The 22,329-nt window shown below is 46.6% G+C and overlaps 1 protein-coding gene across 7 annotated transcripts in view; it reads right to left on the minus strand.

Moving 5' to 3' along the window:
• The window catches only part of STX2 (syntaxin 2), a 50,633-nt gene extending 30,801 nt beyond the window's left edge, over positions 1 to 19,832 (minus strand). For 6 of the 7 annotated variants that reach the window (XR_008650018.2, XM_055236650.2, XM_055236649.2 and 3 more), the window contains exons 1-3: positions 19,648 to 19,832; positions 7,800 to 7,874; positions 2,221 to 2,320 (exon numbers count right to left, since the gene is read on the minus strand). Coding sequence is in view for 6 of the 7 variants with exons in the window: in XM_055236650.2 (XP_055092625.1) it covers positions 2,221 to 2,320; positions 7,800 to 7,874; positions 19,648 to 19,677 (205 nt within the window). In the remaining variant the exon portion in view is untranslated. Of the gene's footprint in view, positions 1 to 155; positions 1,195 to 2,220; positions 2,321 to 7,799; positions 7,875 to 19,647 lie in introns of those variants that run through there. The other variant, XM_055236655.2, reaches the window with a different exon arrangement.
• Positions 19,833 to 22,329: the final 2,497 nt, after the last annotated feature.

Genomic DNA, 22,329 nt, shown 5'->3' on the forward strand with positions numbered 1-22,329 from the left:
CGCCTGTAGTCCCAGCTAGTCGGAGAGGCTGAGGCAGGAGAATGGCGTGAACCCGGGAGGCGGAGCTTGCAGTGAGCCGAGATTGAGCCACTGCACTCCAGCCTGGGCGACAGAGCGAGACTCCGTCTTAAAAAAAAAAAAAAAAAATGTTTTGGAGGTAAATTATTCAAAAAAAAGCGCTGATATTTATTCAAATACAATTTCCCTAAGCATTAAGCATGATGTTAACAGATGTTACATAAAAGGTCCTACGGGCAAATAAATGTGTGAAACACTAAACAAAGCTAAACAGGCTTCCTTCTAGGAAGACTTCTCAGAGACTTGATTATTCTACAGGTACTGCAACTTCCCAAGAGGGGCTGGGCGACGGCACGAAGAGGTCCCCGGAAGGATCTGGCCGCACGCAGCACCCTGGCTGCGCGGACTAGCTCATGAGACAGCGGCTCCAGAAACATTTTGGGAAACACACTTCTGAGTCACTGAGAGGGTATAAACAGAGGCTCAGAACATTATTTTACAAGACACACAAAATTTTAAAATGCATTTTTTCTATTTAATACTACTTTCTTATTTTTTCAACGTACGGCTACACTAAGTAATATTCCAACAAAAAATGTATTTGCTGGCAACTTTCCTCTAAGACCAAGAGTACATGTGCCCCCATCACCACTTCTATTCAATACTGTACTGGAGGTCAGCTAAATAAGTCAGTTCAAACTAACAACCACAAGAGCTGCACGGAAAAAACGGTCACTATTTATTCACAATGACATGACTGGGTGCAGAGACAATCCAACATAAGCTATAGAGAATATTAGAATTAATAACTCATTAGACAAGGGGTACAAGGCCAATAAGCAAAAATCATTGTATTTCTATATACCAACAACAAACAGAGAAAATGACATTTAAAGGAGATACGGCTGGGCACGGTGGCTCATGCCTGAAATCTCAGCACTTTGGGAGGCCGAGGCAGGTGAATCACAAAAGTCAAGAGTTCAAGACCAACCGATGTGGTGAAATCCCATCTCTACTAAAAATACAAAAATTAGCTGGGCGTGGTGATGGGCACCTGTAGCCTCAGCTACTCAGGAGGCCAAGGCAGGAGAATCGCTCGAACCCGGGAGGCGGAGGTTGCAATGAGCCAAGACTGTGCCACTACACTCCAGCCTGTGTGACAGAGTGAGACTCCATCTCAAAAAAAAAAAAAATTAGATAAATAAAAAATAAAGTACATACGACTTGCATTAACATCAAAACATTGACTACCTAGGAATAAATACAACAAAAGATGTGCGGACCCCTCCTTGGAACCCACAGCATGGCGCAGGCAGGCATTAAAGGCGGCCTAAGTCATGGAGGTAGGGGCCATTTTCATGGATTCAAAGACTCAACGTCGTTAACATAGTAACTCCCCCCACCATGATGTGTGGACTCCAATTTGTAATCTCTGGCTTGCTCAGATCCATGTCCCCTGTAAAGCTTTCAATATTTATCATTCCAGAGCAATGAAACACTTCCCTATAGCTCCCATGCCCCTAACGCTGAGTTAATTTAAAACCATGTCTTTTCTCCCAATGAGGAGATGCAAATACCATGGGGAAGCAAATTGAGACAAAAATCCAGGTTCTCCAGCTGCTTCCACTGAGCTCCTTTCACTCTCCTGTGTGCCTCAGATTCAAAAGGAAGCAAATGTGAGGCAGGGAGAACTTGGATAAACAGGTAAACAAAGAAACCCATTTCTTCCACGCCATCCTCCACAGGCACGGAGCGCAGCACAGTCCATACAAAAGCCCCTCCTTAAGACTTTCAGAGTCACCTCAGTGCATCTTCCTATTTCACTCTGCTCTTACAAGTACTGTTTTCCAGATCAATCCCTGACTCACTGCCCTCCGAACAGAAAATGCTGACTTGCTGAACTGTGGTCTAATCTTGGCCTCTAAGTTCTGCAGAGCCACTTTCGTGTGTTCTTTAGGATATGATGCATCGTGGTCCTCACCCTGGCTGACCACTAGAATCATACGGGCAGCTTTAAAAAAAAAAAAAACATACAGATGCCCTGGCTCGCCCCAGGCCAAACGCCTCAGACTCTCTAGGGTATCAGCATTTCGTACAAACTCCCCTGAATGTAACGTGAAGCCAGAGTTGAGGCCTGTGCTGCAGACATCAAGAGAGACACACAAACAGACAAACTTTTTGATGTGAAAACCAACAACTTACTTCCTTCTGGGTTTGGTGCAGAAAGAATGATGCTGTGGTTTTTCTTTACTTCTTCAACATATCGAGTTATTTTATCAATACTGTTTCTAATCTCCTCAACCTAGGAGAGAGAGAGAGTCATTACAGCATGGCAAACTCAAATCTGTGACCACTTTTCATCCCCGAAAAGGGGAAGAATAAAGGAGGGAAATAAATAATTACCACATAAGAAATAAAAGCCTCTCCCATTCTCACACTGGTATCATTAAATTTAAAAAATAAAGATATATCCTATGAATATTTCTACCTTCATACCTAAAGCAGTACCAATCAACATTCACCAGGAAAACCTACTAGGTTGTAAAAATTTCTAGTCAAGTCCCAAGCATGACACAGATGGAGCCAATTAGAAGCATCCTACTATTAATACCCATTCTCAGTATAACCAGGAAGTAAGCCCATAAAACATGCAGGCACAGTGGCTCATACCTGTAATCCCAGCACTGTGGGAGGCCAAGGCAGGCGGATCACTTGAGGCCAGGAGTTCAGGACCAGCCTGGCCAACACAGAGAAACCTCTTCTCTACTAAAAATACAAAAATTAGCCAAGTGAGGTGGCACACACCTGTGATCCCAGCTACTCAGGAAGCTGAGGCTCAAGAATCGCTTGAATCAGGAGGCAGAGGTTGCAGTGAACCGAGATCACACCACTGCACTCCAGCCTAGGCAACAGAGCAAGACTCTGTCTCAAAAAAAAAAAAGAAGAAAATAATAATAATAATACTCTTATGGGAGGAGGTATCTATAGCTCATACAGCCAAGCCTTCATAATTGTTATCTTTGACCTCTAAATGTTTAAATTCAATATTTGTTTCAAAATGTAATGTATCATTAGCAAGATTTATCTAGATGGAGTCGTAACATTATCTTCAAAAACCTCTATGGTAGGCTGAATAATGGCCCCAAAGATGTTCAGTTCCTAATCCCTGGGCCTGTGAGTTACTTTATAGGGCAAAAGATATTTTGCAGATGTGACTAAACTAAGGATCTTGAGATGGGAAATTATCCTGAATTTTCCAGTTCGGTCCTCATTAACCCATTTATGCCAGAGGCTGCAATGTGTGTGTGTGAAAAATCAGACCTTGGTGATGACCCTGAGCAGTAGGATATAAATAACTCGCAAAAGCTTAGCATTCCAATAATGGAACACTAGGCATAAATGGGATAAAGTCGCAAGTGTTCTTAGAAGACAGCAGTAGAGGGAGATCCAGCTACAGAAGTAGCAAGGTGGGCCCTGGAGCAAGATCCTCTGCTGCCAGCTCCTACCTCCTTCCTCATTTCAAAATTGTAATTATAGGCCAGGCACAGTGGCTCATGCCTGTAATCCCAGCACTTTGGGAGCCAAGGCAGAAGGATCACTTGTGGCCAAGAGTTCAAGACCAGCCTGGGCAACATAGAGAGACCCCATCTCCACAAAAACTTAAAAAAAAAAAAAAGGAAAATTAGCCGGGCACGATGGTGCATGCCTGCAGTCCCAGCCACTCAGGAGGCTGAGGCAGGAAGATCACTTGGGCCCAGGAAGTTGAGGATGTAGTGAGCTGTGACTGCACCACTATACTCCAGCCTGGGCAATAGAGCAAGACCCTGCTCTTAAAAACAAAAAAAGGAAGAAGTAATTATTAACCATTACATGTTGTGGCACAATCCACATCCTAACCCCAGAGCCTGTGAATATGTCACCTTGCATGGCAACGGGAACTTTGCAGATATGATCAAATTGAGTCTTGAGATGGGAGACTACCCTGGATTATCTGGGTGGGCCCAACGTAACCACAGGAGTCCTTATAAGACAAGGCAAGGGGACCAACATTGGAAAAAGGACACTTGATCATGAAAACAGCGGCTGGAGTGATGGCTTTGAAGAGGGAGGAAAACCAAGAACACAGGCTGCCTGCGGAAGCTGGAGAGGAAGGCAGCTCCAGGAGGCTTGCAGCTCTGCCCTGCCAGCACCTGAGCTTCTCCAGGCCCTGGAACTAGGAGGAGGTGATAAACGTGTTGTTGAAGGGAACCAGGAGGAGGTGATAAACGTATTGTTGAAGCACAGTGATTGCGGTGATTTGTTACAGCAGCAGCAGGAAACTGACACACATATCAACATAAATAAGACATTTCTGTGAAAAATAGATCTCCAAAAAATCGGTGGAAATGGGCAGTGATTTGCACTTTTTGTAAATCTAATGTCTAGCTTAATAGAAAGCATCCTGATCATCACAGGTATTTCTGGGTTTGGTGTGTTGGCTCTGAGAAACTCCATCATTGTGCAGTCATAAGAGAATGAAAATGGCAATGATCATCTTAGTATTACTTTGAAAAGAGCTTTGACCACAAAATCCTCTTGAAAGGGTCTTAGGGACCCCAGACCAGGTTTGAAAAGTCTAAGTATTAAAGAATCATGCAGGCCAGGAGCAGTGGCTCACACCTGTAATCCCAGCATTTTGGAGGCCGAGGCGAGCAGATCACTTGAGGTCAAAAGTTCAAGACCAGCCTGGCCAGCATGGCAAAATGCTGTCTCTACTAAAAATACAAAATTAGCCAGGCATGGTGGTGTGCCTGTAGCACCAGCTACTCAGGAGGCTGAGATAAGAGAATTGCTTGAACCCAGGAGGAGGAGGCTGTAGTGAGCTGAGATCACACCACTGCACTCTACCCTGGGTGACACAGCGAGGCTCCGTCTCAAAAAAAGAAAGAAAAATTACCATTTCTAAAGTAATACACATATGTTAGAAAGTAAAAGAAAAAAAACATTATTTTAACTCTTGGAGAGTTCTGCAATATATACCGCTGCTAACTCCAAGCCCCCGTATGGCTCCAGAGGAACAGGAAACTGCAGGGCTATACACCCTGGACCCAGACAGGCACTGAGAGAGAATGGTGCCAGCTACCATTTTATGTCCGGGAATAACATAGCACAGGGGTCCTTTGGCTCCATTATAAATCATCTTCACAGAAACGAGACTCCCTGGCCACCCTTCAGAGCGCTGTTTTAGTGTTAACCAAACACCATGTGAAATTCATTTCTCTTGCAAACTTCTATGTGATATTGAAGATCAGAATGAGTTTATATTAACAAACATTATTTGCTTCTGTGTTTGTCTAGGAAGTCATTTCACAGAAATTAAGTGCAAAATAAATTGACTAACAAATGAAAGCTTGAGCTTAAGTTAGAACCCAATGAGGAAAAGCACTGGGCAAGCCTTCCTAAAAAGCACGAGTAACCTGTTTCCCACATGGCCCTGAGACGCCAGCAGCAAAGACAGACTGGCACCAGTTCGACAAAGACCACAGCTTAATGGCACTCAGTGAATTGCACAATGTAACTTTTCTGTTCTTTTTCTTTTTTGTCACCCAAGCTGTTGCCCCAAGCTGGAGTACAGTGGCACGATCTCAGCTCACTGCAACCTCCACCTCCCAGGTTCCAGCGATTCTCCCACCACAGCCTCCCAAGCAGCTGGGATTACAGGCACCCGCCCCATGCCTGGCTAATTTTTGTATTTTTAGTAGAGACAGGGTTTTGCCATGTTGGCCTGGCTGGTCTGGAACTCCTGACCTCAGGTGATCCACCCACCTCGGACTCCCAAAGTGCTGGGATTACAGGCATGAGCCACTGCACCCAGCCTGCACTATGTAACTTTTCTATTAAATGCAACACTTCACACTTGATCTTAGCCAAAAGGCCGAGAAGCGATAAATGCAACACTTAATGGCAGGAGATTCTTTAAAATAAATACATTTTTACAAAGAACTTACATGGAAGAGTTAAGCAACCAAGTAAAAGGAATTAAATCAGAAAAATAATAATTTGACAAAGGGGGCAGGAAGGCTAAAGACAATTTAAAAAGTCTCATTTCCAAGAAGTGAAATCAGGAAATCCCAGCATCTTAACTCCTTTATACATTAAAGGAAGTTCCTTGTAGCTAACAATTTAATCTCATGGTTTTTTCCTTTAAATAACAGTAGCAACTAACAAATACTAGAAAACCAGTCACTAGGCTTATGTGAGATATTCAAGAAATTCTGGTTGAAGATGAAAAACTAATAACTTTCCATATGCTTTTATAAACCTATTAAAATATTCAAATCCAGGCCCTGCTAGGCCAGATGAGGCTGCTGAGTGAAACTATCCCATGAGACTCAGCATAATCAAGGCGAGTCCTGCAATGAAGGTTCCGTCGTTAAAAAACCCACTGGACGTGTGTTTTCGTTTCTTCATGTTTTACAAGGTCAATGTATTTGTTCTGTGACTCAATTTCAAAAATGTGAAATTATGCTACATTCAATCAGATAATTCTTAGGTTTGAGAATTTCAGCAGGGCCTAAGCCCAAGAGCTGCGCTGGGGAGATAAGCAGGAGGGGGAGGCCTCACACCTCAGATAGGATCCCAGCACCGGCAGGCCGCCACGTCTGAAAATATCAGCCACTGGGTCACCTGTGACTTTCCTCTGAGTCTTCTGCCTGAGCTCATATACAGCTGATCAGTCACCGACTTCAGACCCTGAGCCCTCTGCTCTAGGCACTTGCCTCAGGACTCACACCCACCGGTGGAAGGGTGGCAGTGCTGGTGGGAGCCACGCACACCTGACCCCTGCACCTGCAGCCAGGCGCCACCTCTGCTGCCGGAACCACCACTTCCTGAAGAACCAAGGAGGCCTCGTTCTGAGACACTGCCCGTCTTGCAGGGAGGCCTTTGTAAAACTCTCTTAAGGGGCGCCGCAGGACCTCCAAAAGGCAGCCTGAAAGGAAGAGGCACTGCCGCAGCAGCCAGCACCAGGTGGGAGAAGTGGCCGCCCACCAGCAGAGGGCGCTGCAGGCCCGGCCCCAGCCCACGCGGAGGCCACGTGCACAGCTCCACCATCCGCACCCAATTCCCTCCCGGACTGCATCAGAACGATGATTTGCATTTTTCTCATTATTAACATTGTGATCATACTAAAAATTCCAGAGAACTTACGTAATTCAAACAACAACTTTTAAAAATATTAGCTGAAGTATTATTTCAAATATGATAAATGCACAATCATATTGATACAAATCTTTAAAGAAGAAAGCCACTGGGCGCGGGGGCTCACACCTGTGGTCCTAGCACTTTGGGAAGCCGAGGCGGGCGGATTGCCTAAGCTCAGGAGTTTGAAACCAGCCTAGGCAACATGGTGAAACCCCATCTCTACTAAAAATGCAAAAAAAAAAAAAAAAAGAATTAGCTGGGCGTGGTGGCATGCACCTGTGGTCCCAGCTACTTGGGAGGCTGAGGCAAGAGAATCACTTGAACCTGGGAGGCAGAGGTTGCAGTGAGCCAAGATTGTGCCACTGCACTCCAGCCTGGCAACAGGGCAAGACTCTGTCTCCAAAAACAAGAAAAAGAAAAGGAAAAAGAAAAAGAAAGAAGGGAGGAAAAAAGGAAGGGAGGGAGGGAGGGGTGGGGAAGGGAGGGGAGGAAAGGGAGAGGGAGGGAGAAAGGGGAGGGGGAGGGCGGGGGAGGGGGAGGGGTGGAGGGAGGGAGGACAGGTAGGCAGGCTATGATTGGGTTTCATTAAACGCTCTTACCTGATGGAAGAAATCATCCATGAAATGATCTTTCTCAACCACAACAACTGTGTCTCCATCATCATTTTTCCTACACTACAATGAAAAATGGAAAATTCAGTTTTTTTAAATGTTTATGTAGGCACAAATAGCGAACTGAAATACAAAAACAGTTCAATACCCACAAGATCTCAACTCACTAGAGCACCAAATTGTAACAAACTAGCAGCCACCACTATCTACCCCAATTGAACTCCCCAACATTTTCAACACAACAGATCCTGGCTGAAGCAGCCAGAAGGCGGAAGACCTGGAGAGAAGCAAGGGGTGGCTTTCTCAAAACTAAGCTGCTTAGAATCATTTAGTTCTCACTATGTAAGTCAATATAACACAGGTCAGTTTTACCCTCAAGAAGCAAAACTGCTTGTGTTGCATATTTTCCATAAACAGTAAAAACACTGGCCAGCCGCAGTGGCTCACGCCTGTAATCCCAGCACTTTAGGAGGCTGAGGGGGGCAGAATGCTTAAGTCCAGGAATTCAAGACCGGCCTGGGCAACGTGGTGAAACCCTGTCTCTACAAAAAATTAGCCAGGCATGGTGGCACATGCCTGTGGTCCCAGCTACTTAGGAGGCTGAGGTGGGAAGACTACCTGAACCTGGAAGGTTGAGGCTGCAGTGACCCTGTCTCTAAAAACAAAACAACAACAACAAAAAACAACAACAACAACAAAAAACCCAGCATCACCCGGAAGAATGACCATTGATCAGGAGCTGAAGAACTGGGCTCCAGCCTCCTCCCCAGCAGCCCATTAGCTTGTCTCAGTCTCTGCCTCTTGTCCATGAAATAGAGATAGTATTGTCCCATCTCCATCAGAAGACCCTAAGGATAAGATATTTATCCGTGTTTTATAAGGTAACACTACTTTCATGGGTAATATTAATATATAAACCAATAAAGGCTTTTATTAATAAAATTATTTCTAGTCCCTACTCTTATTTTTTGGAAACAAAGTCTCACTCTGTCGCCCAGGCTGGAGTGTGGAGTGTGCAGTGGCAGGATCCCGGCTCACTGCAACCTCCACCTTCCGGGTTCAAGTAATGCTTGTGCCCCAACCTCCTGAATAGCTAGGATTACACGCACCTGACAGGATTTCACCATGTTGGCTAGGCTGGTTTCGAACTCCTGAGCTCATGCAATCCGCCCGCCTCACCCTCCCAAATTGCTGGGATTACAGGCATGAGCCACTGCACCCGGCCCGTACACTCATAATTCTAAGCAAAGCAGCACTTCAAGACAAAATGGGCCAGGCGCGGTGGCTCATGCTTGTAATCCCAGCACTTTGGGAGGCCGAGGCGGGCGGATCACGAGGTCAGGAGATCGAGACCATCCTGGCTAACACGGTGAAACTCTGTCTCTACTAAAAATACAAAAAAAATTAGCCGGGCGTGGTAGCAGGTGCCTGTAGTCCCAGCTATTCGGGAGGCTGAGGCAGGAGAATGCCATGAACCCGGGAGGTGGAGCTTGCGGTGAGCCGAGATCGCGCCACTGCACTCCAGCCTGGGCGACAGAGCGAGACTCTGTCTCAAAAAGAAAAAAGAAAAGACAAAATGGCAATCAACTGACAAGCAGCAGAAACTAACATTAAGACAGACACACATAGTTTAACACTCTTCTCCAGGATCCCACACCACTCTAAAAACCAAAACAGAACGGCTGAAGGATATTGAGTGCCGGTGCCCAGGGTCTGCAAGAGGCAAACCAGGTGTGTTATCTGTCAATCCTCCTGGTACCACACCCCCTAGTCCCCACCAGGAGGCAGGTACTGGCATGGCTATTTCAGAGTAGAACACATGCTCAATGGTTATGGTCTCAGAGCCAAGCGGTGCCGAACCAGTAGCTGAAGCCAGGTCTGACTCTACAAAACTTCCCATCTTAACAACTGTACTATTACTATGTTGATCCTCTTGAAAAGAGTTAAGAGCCATCCTTTACTTCCAGCTCACAAGAGTTGGTAATTTGAGATACTCTACACACACGTTCTCATTAATTTTATGGTCCCCATGTTGCCAGTGAGGAGGCTGAAACACAGTGCAGGCATCGCTCAGCAGGGACGGCAGAGCAGAAACGGCCTGTGACTGTGATTCCACACACCCTGCTCTAACAAGCACACTCTACCCTGGGGGAAGATGGGATGGGGGGAGGAGCTGTGCTGCGGAACCCCACCATCCATGCAGGCCAGGCCTGGTGGCCAGGTCCCACAGACTCCCCTTGCGGGGGACCCCCTCTCTCAGAAAGAGGATCTACTCCCCTGTGCGTGCCAGCCCCGCCTCTCGGGCCCACAGCCTGCTCCCTCCCTGTCTCCAAGTGCTCACTTGGGCACTAAATCCCACTAGCTGGTCTCACTGGTTCCCTATAGCTATCTGCCTTGTCTTCTCAGCTGTGTGGTCTGAGGCGCAGGGCCAGGAATGATGGAGTGAAGCATCACCGCGTTAAGTCATTGACTGACTGTGCATTCACCCAAATACCAATGGAGGGGGTGGGGAGGAGGGGTGGAGAGCTGAAACTGAGCTGCAGACTGCGCTTGTGGCCCTGAGCCCCGGGCCATAAAAGTGCTTCACCCCACCCTGGAGGTGCCACATGGCTCTCGGGGAATCTCATACCTCCCTGCTCTGCCAGGAACTTTAGGTTCTAGATTCAAAGTCACCTCATTTTTGTTTGTTTGGAAAACTGTAAACATATACAAAAGTAGAAGGAATACTATGGTGAGCCCTCAGTGTCGCCGTCACCCAGGCTCAACAATGGTCAAGCTACAGCCTGTCTTGTTTCCGGTGGACACCCACCGCTTCCCACTACTTCCTACCCCCACACCACAAGACCATCTTGAGGCAAATCCCACGAGGCAGATGCTACTGTGGAGACTGCACCTGCGGCTCCAGGAAAGAGGCTGCACCCATCTCAATGCTCCCCAGCACCATGCTTCCCTGTGAAAGCAGGCCGCTTTCCCATGGTGACCGTCCCATGCTGTGTGATGCACCCCCACAGTGGCGTGGCGTAAACAATCAGACTCTCAACCCTCCTCTCCCATGGTGACCGTCCCATGCTGTGCGATGCACTCCCCACAGTGGCGTGGCGTCAATCCTCCTCCACTCTGAACCCACGGCACGGGCAGATTTTTGTTCCGAGTCATTCGCCTGCTGGTAAACAGTTTGTTTCTCTACCTGTAGACCAGGAAAGATCCACATGACTGGAATATGTTTCCTCTATTGTCTTATTTCTTATTCTTAAGCCTTGACTTATATGTCTTATTTCTACCTGGAAGTCTCAAAACTGATTAGGTAACAGGAAACAGAAATAATACCGTCCTTGCTTTTCCATTCAAAAAAACAAAACAAAATGACCAAAGCAATCTTTTTGGCTTTATCCCTAAGCTACATTATTCTTGTCTTCAATGAATGTCCATATTCAGTCTTTCAAGCTGAGATAGTGCAATAGCCATGATTATGAGAGGGTATTTATCGTAAATAACCAAACTGCTTGTGGCAAATGTTTACTAAAAGCCAGGGAATACTCTCCTATATGACATACTTGATTTCCCAAGTGTCAAAGTACAGGATAAACATTTAAATATCAACATTCCATTTCTGTTAAATGTTAACAGAAGTCTCCTTAAAAGTAGCATTATAGTAAAATCACAACTCTCCCTGTGTGAATACTATTGTCAGGAACAGGTAGCAGGTAGCTTCCTGGTTTAGAGACTATTTAACAGAAAAGAGTAACTTGCCATTGGAACGATCATCATTTATAATTCAACAGAATCTGAACTACCACAAATGGCAGAGTCCAAAGCTGGACAGAATCCTGGCTTTCTTCTGCCTGTTGTTCACACACACGCTAAGGACCTTCCATACAAATAATAATTGTGGGCAAATAAATTATAAACCTTGGCATATACACCGTGGTTTTAGTACTTTGTTGCTAGAATACTTTGACTTACTTTTCACAATTAAATCACTTGGGTAAAGAAAGAAAAGAATACTTGTAATTAAACATAGGTAAAAGCTGGCCAGGTGCGGCAGCTCATGCCTGTAATCCCAGCACTTTGGGAGGCTTAACTGGGAGGATCACTTAAGCTCCAGAGTTTGAGACCAGCCTGGGCAACATGGTGATACCCCATTTTTGGTACAAAAAAAATACAAAAATTAGCCAGGCGTGGTGGCTCACACTTGTGAGGATCCCTTGAGCTCAGAAGATTGAGGCTGCAGTGAGCAGTGATGCTGCCACTCCAGCCTGGTGACAGAGAGAGACTTTGTCTCAAAAAACAAATAAATAAATAAACATGTAAATGCTGACTCTGGGCCAGTTTGTAATTACGGTGCTAAACGTAACCTACTTTCTCATATTTTTGTATGCTTAATTACACTTTTATACCTATAATAAAATGTTATACTTTTTTATTTTTTTTGCATTTTTACTAACATTTGTTTCCATTATTATTATATAAATACTTTTTAACAGGCACTTAAAATTTATGTAAATAGTATTATACTTCTGCAATTTTTTTTTTTTTTTTTTTGGAGGCAGGGTCTTGCTCTGTCACCCAGACTGGAGTGCAGTAGTGTGATCATAGCTCACAACAGCTTCGACCTCCTGGGCTCAGGTGATCCCTTCGCCTCAGCCTCCTGAGTAGCTGGGACTACAGGCACACATATTTTTTTAGAGATGAGGTCTGGCCATGTTGCCCAGGCTGGCCTTGAATTTCTGGGTCCAACCAATCCTCCCACCTTGGTCTCCCCAAGTGCTGGTATTACAGGTGTGAACGACTACACCCCGCCTGCCTCTGCAATTTAATCACTTTTTTTGTTTTTCCTCTCAGCTATACATTCAGATTTCTCCACTCAGCATATATCGCTCTAGTGTTAGGTGAAACCACACCATATGGTTCAACCTCATACATTCATCTTATTGCTGCATACACTCCATTATATAAGAAGCCATGATGTATCCATCCAGGCTCCTATCGTGCCTAATATTTTTCCATTACCAACAATGTAACAAACCAGTTACATGGCTGCACATGCATGTCAGGATGGTTTTCTGGAACACACACACACATGCAGAGAGAGGACCACTGAGCCATGGGGTTTAAGCATCATTAGCTTCACTAAACAATGCCAAATTGCTCTCCAAAGCAGTTGCAATAAATTGGATGCCCCCAGCATGGCACGTGGACATGAGACACTGCCAGGCTAATCTTGAGCTACCAAGGGCCCATCACATGATCTTGCCCCAGGAATGAGGATCAGAACTGACATGATGAAGCCCTGAGAACCTGAACTAGAGAGCATTTAAACTTGGGGGCTGGGGGCCGCCTCCTTACACCAGGTTGCGGAGACGAAGAGAAACCCACATGATCTGGCTCCAGCCAACCTCTCCAGTTCACTCATGTCTCACCTCCGCCCACTACTGACCATCCACTCACTACCGACAGCATCTTTCTGTCCCTTGCATGAACTCATTCCCAACTCTGGGCCTCTGGACTTGCTATGCCTTCTGCCCAGGGCACCCTCCCCCAGCCCTGTCCACGGCCGCTTTCTTATCCACAGCTCAGCTCAGCTCACGGGGTGGCCCCCTGACCCGCCCGGCCAAGGCAGCCACACCCACACCCTCACCCTCACCCTGCTTATTCCTTCACAGCAAGGACTGAGAAAGACACTTGATTCATCTGCTCAGCTGCTGTCTATCTCCCAGCTGCAGATTGCACAAGAGCAAGGACTTCTGTCTTTTCACAACCCAGGCATCCTGCCCACAGCAGTGCCTGGCACACAGCCACTAGTCAGTGATGACCAGGTCAACAAACGACTGAATGAATGAATGAAGAGCAAGAGAAGGGCAGACACAGACAAGGGGGAGGAGAGTGGGAAAGTACACACAAATGACAGAAGCCAAGAAACGGAAACAGAGACACACACACAGAGACCCGGCAAGTGCAAAACGGCCACGACACAAGGACAGGAAGGACCTCAGTGGCTCGCTGCGTCCTAACTCCATCCCTCATGAGGGCTGATGGTACTACGTGCCCTCAAAGCCTGGGGGAAATCACTCTACCTTTTTTATTTATTTATTTATTTATTTTTGAGATGGATTCTCACTCTGTTACCCAGGCTAGAGTGCAGTGGCAGGATCTTGGCTTACTGCAACCTCCACTTCCCAGGTTCCAGCTATTCTCTCACCTCAGCTTCCCAAATAGCTGAGATTACAGGCACCTACTACCCCAGTTAATTTTTGCATCTTTAGTAGAGACGGGGTTTCACCATGTTGAGCAGGCTGATCTAGAACTCCTGACCTCAAGTGATCCTTCCACCTCGGACCCCCAAAGTACTGGGATTACAGGCATGAGCCCCCCCACCCAGCCCACTCTGCCTTTTAATAAATCTCCCTTTTCTGCTTTAGCTGATGGGTTTCTGTCCCTTTTAACCAAAAGGCCTTGAAGACAACAGATTCCAGTGGCATCTACATTTTTCTTACCATGGGCATTTTCAAATGAAAACACACTGATTCAATAAATACCTAGCAGATGCTCTGGATCAGGCACCATGCAGAATACTGAGGCTTCAGAGCACAAATGACAGCATGCATCTGCCCTGAAAAGGTTGAAGAGCCAGGGAAAGGGTGCAGGAAAAAACAGGACTGCATCTGTGTCCAGAATGCCCCAAGACAAGATGTGCCATCTCTGGGAACATGTGAGGAAAGGGAGGCAGGAAGGCTTCCTGGTGATGCCTAACCCGAGACTAAAAAAGGTGAGAGGCTGCGTGCGGTGGCTCACACCTGTAATCCCAGCACTTTGGGAGGCCGAGGCAGGTGAATCACCTGAGGTCGGGAGTTCGAGACCAGCCTGGCCAATGTGGTGAAACTCCATCTCTACTAAAAAATACAAAAATCAGCTGGGTGTCATGGGAGGCTGAGGCGGGAGAATTGCTTGAACCCTAGAGGCAGAGAATGCAGTGAACTGAGATCGCACCATTGCACTCCACCCTGGGCAAGAAAGTGAGACTCTGACTCAAAAAAAAAAAAAAAAAAAGGGTACAAGGCAAGAGAGAAGGCACAGAGGGAGAAGTCCAGTGGTTGAGACAAAGGGAGCAGCACCTGCAAGGGCAGGGAGGAGGGGGCATATCAGTCCGGAGGCAGGAGCGAATCCTGCCACCACAAGGCAATAGATCTGGGCTCCCAGGGAGCTCTTCTATGGATCAGTTATTTTTTAGAGTTGCTACTCCTTAAATTCAGAATAGACCTCAAGTTAAAAACAAGAAGTGATTAATCTGTGAAAATGTATAGATTTTGCTCTTCAAACCAAAGGACATGTTTAGATATACAAATGAATAAACCTATTATAGTTAAGAATAGAGAAACTACAGACTCCAACTGCAGGAACTGTTTGTATGAGAACACACAAAATATAAAAATTTGGCAGGATTGCATAAATTATGAAATTCTAAACTATAAATATATGCATATATAAAATTATGTTCATATATGAAATTCTTAGTATTTTAAGTTCCAATGAAGTTTTTTAATCTTCTTATTTTATGAATTGGAACCTGAATCTTCTACAACATTCTGCACTACATGGGCAACCATGAGCTGTCAAAAAATAACTTTTAAAAATATCTGAGCAGTGTTTTCCACCATTTAAGAAATTATATTTGCAGGCCGGGCATGGTGGCTCACGCCTGAAATCCCAGCACTTTGGGAGCCTAAGGTGGGCAGATTGCTTGAGCTCAAGAGTGGAAGACCAGCCTGGGCAACACAGCGAAACCCCATCTCTACAAAAAATACAAAAATTTGCTGGGTGCAGTGGCACACACCTGTGGTCCTAGCTACTCAGGAAGCTGAGGTGGGAGGATGGCTTCAGCCTGGGAGATCAAGGGTGCAATGAGTCGTGATCGTGCCACTGCACTCCAGCCTGGGCGACACAGTGAGATCCTGTCTCAAAGAAAAAAAAAAGAGATTATATTTGCAGTTCATCACTTTGAAACCAGGATGAAAAATAACGTTCTCATTTCTTTTAGGTCTACTAAAACACCACAGAGCTACTGTGTATTTATTGTTTATTATCATGCAAACAATTCCCACAGATGAAATATGTGGTTTATCTATTCCTCACTATAATAAATATATATATCATAAATATATATCAAATATAATAAATATATCAATGTTCATAAACTTTTTTTAAAAAGTAATCAAAATATGTTTGGGGTGGTTATCTTATAGAATAGCTATTCCGTTTTGCTTACATCCTAAAGTGAATTTCGTTACACCTCGGTCACTCTTCCTTCCCAGGCTGCATGCATCTGCACCCACACTCAGTTCACTGCTGTGTCTCTCTGCACCCAGCACATGATCTGCTAGAGGCCTGACATTCAAGTACCTGTTGGATGGGTGAGTCTTTTACTTTCTGTAAATCAGAAATATCTTTCTGGATTTAAGAGAGTCGGAGATCTGGACCAAGTCACGCAAACTTTCTATGCCCAAATGACTGGTTGCTCAAAAACAGAATCACTGATTAGAAACGACATCTGTCAATACAAATTCTATTGAGCAAATTAATTTTTAAGCCCTTTCCATGTAATTATCAGAGGTACATTTTTCACAGGAACAAGCATCAACACCTAATAAAATAAACTTTTTGGAAGCACCACAAATATTTTGTTAATATGGACATTGTAGATGAGGCATTTTAACCAACAAAATATTAAACTTTACCTAGAAAAAAAACACCAGCCATTTAGAAGCATGGTTGTGAATACACATTCAACTACTCTAAGAACTATCTGGAAAGGACGCATTTCCTGGGGCGGGCGGGGAGGGAATTAAACTTGTATCTGGTAACTTTAACATGGGTTTTTAAATATTAAAAGTTATTAAACTTCAAATTCAGTTTTAACTTATTATTTTATATTAGGGAGAAAGTTGTTCCTTTTTCTTTTTTTGAGACAGGGTCTCAATCTGTCTGTCGCCCAGGCTGGAGGGCAGTGGCAAAATCTTGGCTCACTGCAACCTTCACCTCCTGGGCTCAAGCAATCTTCCCATCTCAGCCTCCTGAGTAGCTGGAACCACAGGCATATGCCACTACACCTGGCTAATTTACTGTATGTTTTTTGTAAAGACAGGGTTTTGCCATGTTGCCCAGGCTGGTCTTGAACTCCTGAGCTCAAATGATCCGCCCGCCTCAGCCTCCCAAAGTGCTGGGACTACAGATGAAAGCCACTGCGCCCAGCCAGAAGGCTGCTTTTTATAACTCCCTAAAAACAAAAATTCTGGTAAACATTAATCACACTTATAATTACATAGCACTTGCTCCCTCCCACCTTCTCCCAGAGCTTCACACATTAGATAATTTTATGCTTTGTAACTCCCTCTATGAGATGGACAAGAGAGATACCACTGTCCCCACTTTATGTACAAGAAAAAGTTGTGAGACATGTAAAAATTATTTGCCCAAGATGAGAAACTCCAGAAGTGGAAACTTCCACGGATATACTCTCTGACTGCTCAGTGGCTGTATCTAAAGCAGGATAGTATTGAAGTAGATGAGCTGACTTCTGAGCTCTGCCATTCTAGAACAAAACTGATTGACATGTTCTACTGTTTCAGGAAGGGTTGGGATATATAGAAACTGAGTGACAAATAATTGCCTTATTTGCTTTTTGCTATTCAAGCCAAGAAAAGGTACTTTCTCACGATTCCCCAACATATAAATTTGGCTATATTTTGCCAAAATAGTCACAGCTCTCATGTTCAATGACATTACGCTTTTTTTTTTTTTTTTTTTTTGAGACAATGTCTCACTCTGTCACCCAGGCTGGAGTGCAGGGGCATGGCACAATCATGGCTCACTGCAGCCTCTATCTCCTGGGCTCAAGGAATCCTCCTAGCTTAGCCTCCTGAGTACCAGGTTTGAGTCACCACACCTGGATAGTTTTTTTTGTGCGTGTTTTGTTTTATTGGTTTTTTTGAAACAGAGTCTCCTTCTGTTGCCCAGACTGGAGTACAGTGGCACAATCTCGGCTTTCTGCAACCTCCGCCTCCTGGGTTCAAGCGATTCTCCTGCCGCAGCCTCCAGAGTAGCTGGGACTACAGGTGTGCGCCATGACATCCGGCTAATTTTTGTATTTTTAGTAGAAACGGGGTTTTGCCATGTTGGCCAGGCTAGTCTCCAACTCCTGACCTCAAGTGGTCCACCCAACTCGGCCTCCCAAAGTGCTGGGATTACACGCATGAGCCACTGCGACTCACCTCCTGCTAATTTTTCAATTTTTTTTGACAAACAGAGTCTCCCTGTGTTGCCCAAGCTGGTCTCCAATACCTGGGCTCAAGTGATCCCCCCCACCCTGATCTCCCAGACTGCTGGGATTACAGGCGTGAGCCACGGCTTTTCTTCATTAAATAAATATCTGAGCTCCTACTACACGGCACTGAAAGATAATCTATCGGGCAAGACAACACAACTATAATTTGCTGTGTTTAAGATGATATTGACCTGCGGACCACAGGGAATATTTGTCCATTAATAAAAAAGGAAAAATCACTGTGAAGAAACTTCCCTGGAATGAATATAAAGCATAATTTCCATGATCCTAAGGATGAAATCATTGCCTTTCTCAACCAGAGCTCCTCGTCTGAACCACAGAACACAGATAATGATTTAAGTGGCTCTTTTCTCTATTCTCCCACTCGGGGGTACATAACAGCTCCATTCTAGCAGCAGAGGAGAGAGAATAATTTATTACACGCAATGGGTGCCGTAGGGCTGTGGGCCTTAGCACCCCTGTTCTGAGGCTGCCAACAATTTAGAGACCAGGGGCTCTATCTGTGCACACACGCAGCATGAATTAGTACCTGTATTGTAAAGGGAAAAAGTCATAACTACTTCTGTTGGCCTAAGCCGTCTTGGGTTAGACAAACTTGAAAGTGCACGACCATCACTACCATTTCGCTGTCACTGCACCATGCACAGTCCTGTCACCTTTACACGTGTAGAATGCATCAAAATCCTTCCAAAATTTTTATTGACCTGCTTTTCCCTTGCTAAAGTAAACAGTAATCTGCTGTGTGCCCGGCTGCTGGGCGCGTTAGGTGCGTTCAGAGTCAACACACGGCCCCAGTTCCCAAAGCAAACTAGTAGGAGACCAGACACGAGCTGTTGTTCGCGCTCGCCCCACCCCATGCACCCAGCACTCTAAGGCGCCCGCATTTCACACCCATCTGTTGCCTCCCGCTTGGTGCAGAGTCCTGTGTGAAGCCCCAGGGATAAAGCAGCGACCAAGAGGACCCGGCCTGCTCCCCGGGGCTGACGCCCGCTGCGGGGACCCCGTGGGGCGGACCAAAGTTAGACCGGTGGGCTCCGGCTGGGTAAGCGCCAGATAGAATCCGCCAGGCGGAGTGACGGACAGGGAGCCACGCTTGAAGAGGGGGTCGAGGCCGGGACCTGCCCCGCTCCCTCCTCCTGCCCCAACCCGCCCTGAGGACTCCGCCCAGGAAGCCCTGGGGACCCCTCCCGGAGCCCCCACCCTAGGACTCCCCGAGACCCCCGGAGCCCCCACCCTAGGACTTCCCGAGACCCCCGCCCTGGGGACCCCGCCCGGAGCCCCCACCCTGGGACTCTCGGGACCCCCGCCCTGGGGACCCCACCAGGAGCCCCCGCTCAAAACTCCCTGAGACCCTGCCCGCAGCCCCCGCCCCAGAACGCCGGAGATCCCCGCCCTGGGGACCCACCCTGAGCCCCGCCCAAGACGCCCCGAGCCCCCGCCCGCCCTCCACACCCTGCCCCGGCCGGGCCTGAACCGCTACCCGCGGCTGCCGCTCACCGCCGTCAGGTCTGGCAGCCGGTCCCGCATCCCCGCCGGCCGGGCAGCGCGCCCCGCCGCTCAAGCCTGTCCCGAGCTGCCTCCGGCCCGGCCGCGGGCTCTCCGGTCGCCACCTCAGGCCCAGCGGTCCCGGCCCAGCGCCAGCAGCCCTCTCCGGAGCCGGCGCTGCCACGGCAACCGCGCCCCGCGCGCTCTGCGCATGCCCGGCCAGCGCCGCGCCCCGCACCCACCCACACGGGGGCGGTGCTTTCCTGCGGGAACCCGGAGGGGCGGGGCCTGGTAGGTGGGGCCTAGGCGGGGAGGGGCGGGGTCTGGCCGAGCCCCAGGCTGGCAGTTCCGCTACAGGTGCTGTTTGTCCCTTCTTGATCTGCTTTTATGCTTTCACATTCATTGTTTTATTTATCAAAATATAGAGCATTCAACGAATAGTGACAAAGAGCAAAGCTCCCGGAATGTGCTGGGTGCAGCTTTGAGTAATACATATGCCGAACCTTCTCTTTAACGGTCCACGCCCAGCCTCGGGTGTGAATGAAGGAGAAGAGATCGTGTACCACACATGATGCTTAAGGAGCACAACATGGCAGGGGGCGGTAACGGGAAGAGCCCCCGCAGGCCCAGCCCTGGGATGCCGTTCTGGCAGGAGAAACAGGCAATACAGACACAGACAAATAAATGATAGATGAGAAAAGAAAGTAAGGGCATGGACACAGAGAAGAACTGGCAGAGAGGCCGTCATGAAGGTGCAGGAGCTTAGGTGAACTACACAGGCTGGGGGAACAGTCCCCAAGACCATTATCGCCTCTGACACCAACGGCAAATTCTGGCGGTTTCCAAAACCACCTTCAAGTTCCATAATTTGCTAGAAGGAATCACAGAATTCACTAAAAACTACTGTACTCACAACTATGGTTTCTTAGCAGGGAAATGATACAGATTAACATCAGCCAAGGAAGAAGGGCAGAGGGGGAGTCTGGGGATTACAGCGTGGAGCTTCGAGGTCCTCCCGTGGTCCTCTCCCTGTGTAGTCAGGCCTCATTACTTGCCCTGCACTGATGTGTGGCCACACACACAAAGTACTGCCAGCCAGGGAAGCTCACTCGAGCCGCAGTGTGCAGAACTTTTACTGGGCTCCATTGCATGTGCGTGATTGATTGATTGTTTGATTGCTCTCATGGCTGATCTCAGCCTCTTGGTTAAGTGATATCCATGTAACCCTAAGCCCCCACCATAAATCACACTGTTAATCTCTGGCTAGCCGAAGACTCCCAGGCAAACAAAGATTGCCTTCCAGGAGGAGAAGGCAAGGCAAGACTTCTTTTTAAACAAGGTTAAAGTCTTTACTGCCTCCTGGAGGAGGTGGCTTTGATCTGACCAGAAGGCAGCGCTAAGAAATCTGCTTGAGAACAACAGGCTACACAGAAAAGAACAGGACGTTTTGGACTTGGTTCTAGGTGTGATGGGGTTCTGGGGGACAGAATAAGACCCTGTCTCAAACAAACAAACAAAAAGTTTTGGTTGCCAATTCAACACCATCCAGCTGCTGCCAATATTATTATTATTATTATTATTATTATTATATGTTTTAGAAAAATCTGCTGGGGGAGAGGGAGAAACGAGGGAGGGGCCAGTATTTACTGGAGAGGGAGAATTAAAATGGTGGTGGCTGAGGCAAGAAGGCTGAAAGAAAAGTGCTTGCCTGTTGCACGGTCCAGGAGGCATTCCGGTGGGGAAGTTCAGGATATGGAGAGAAAAACCATATCTTTTCTTTCTTTTCGAGACGGAGTCTCACTTTACTGCCCAGGCTGGAGTGCAGTGGTGTGATCTTGGCTCACTGCAAGCTCCGCTTCCCGGGTTCAAGCAATTCTCATGCATCAGCCTCCTGAGTAGCTGGGATTACAGGCACCCGCCACAGATCCTTCCAATATGTGATGTCTCCCCCCGGGACACCCAGCTTTAAAATTTCTCTCTTTTGTACTCTGTCCCTTTATTTCTCAGACCAGCCGACACTTAGGGAAAATAGAAAAGAACCTACGTGAAATATCGGAGGTGAATTTTGCCCGATATCTGGCTGAATTTCCCCTAATAAATAATAATGTGTAATTTATCATTTTTGTTCGTATTACATACATACATATGTAGTCAAGGTGTCTTCGGGGTCAAAGCATCAGGCAGATCACAACAGTGCGTTCAAAACACCATCGTAACAGCCAAACACTAACATTGAGTGAAATCTACATGGAGGCTGAGGTGGGAGGATTGCTTGAGCCCAGGAGTTGGAGGCTGCAGTAAGCTGTGATCATGCTACTGCTCTCCAGCTGGGTCCACAGAGCAAGACCCTGTTTCTAAAAAATAAATAAATAAATGTTAAAAAAAACTTAAGAAAACATGAAAGAGGCAGAGGAAGAGGAAGAAGGAAAAAAGAAAGGAAGAAAGAAAAAAGAAGGAAGGAATGAGAAAAAAGGAAAAAGGAAGGAAGGAAGGAGAAATATGGAAGAAAGAAAGAAGAAGGAAGGAAGAAAGAAAAGAAAGAGAAAAGAAAAGAAAAGAAAAGAGAAACAAAGGGCTAAGTTACATTCCTGAGAAAATCTGACTGGAGCCTGGGCAACATAGCAAAACCCTGTCTCTGCAAAAAGTTTTTAAAAATTAGCTGGGCATGGGGGCATGTGCCTGTAGGCTACTCAG

Source organism: Symphalangus syndactylus, chromosome 13 (assembly GCF_028878055.3).
Source record: "Symphalangus syndactylus isolate Jambi chromosome 13, NHGRI_mSymSyn1-v2.1_pri, whole genome shotgun sequence".
Lineage (NCBI taxonomy): Eukaryota > Metazoa > Chordata > Mammalia > Primates > Hylobatidae > Symphalangus > Symphalangus syndactylus.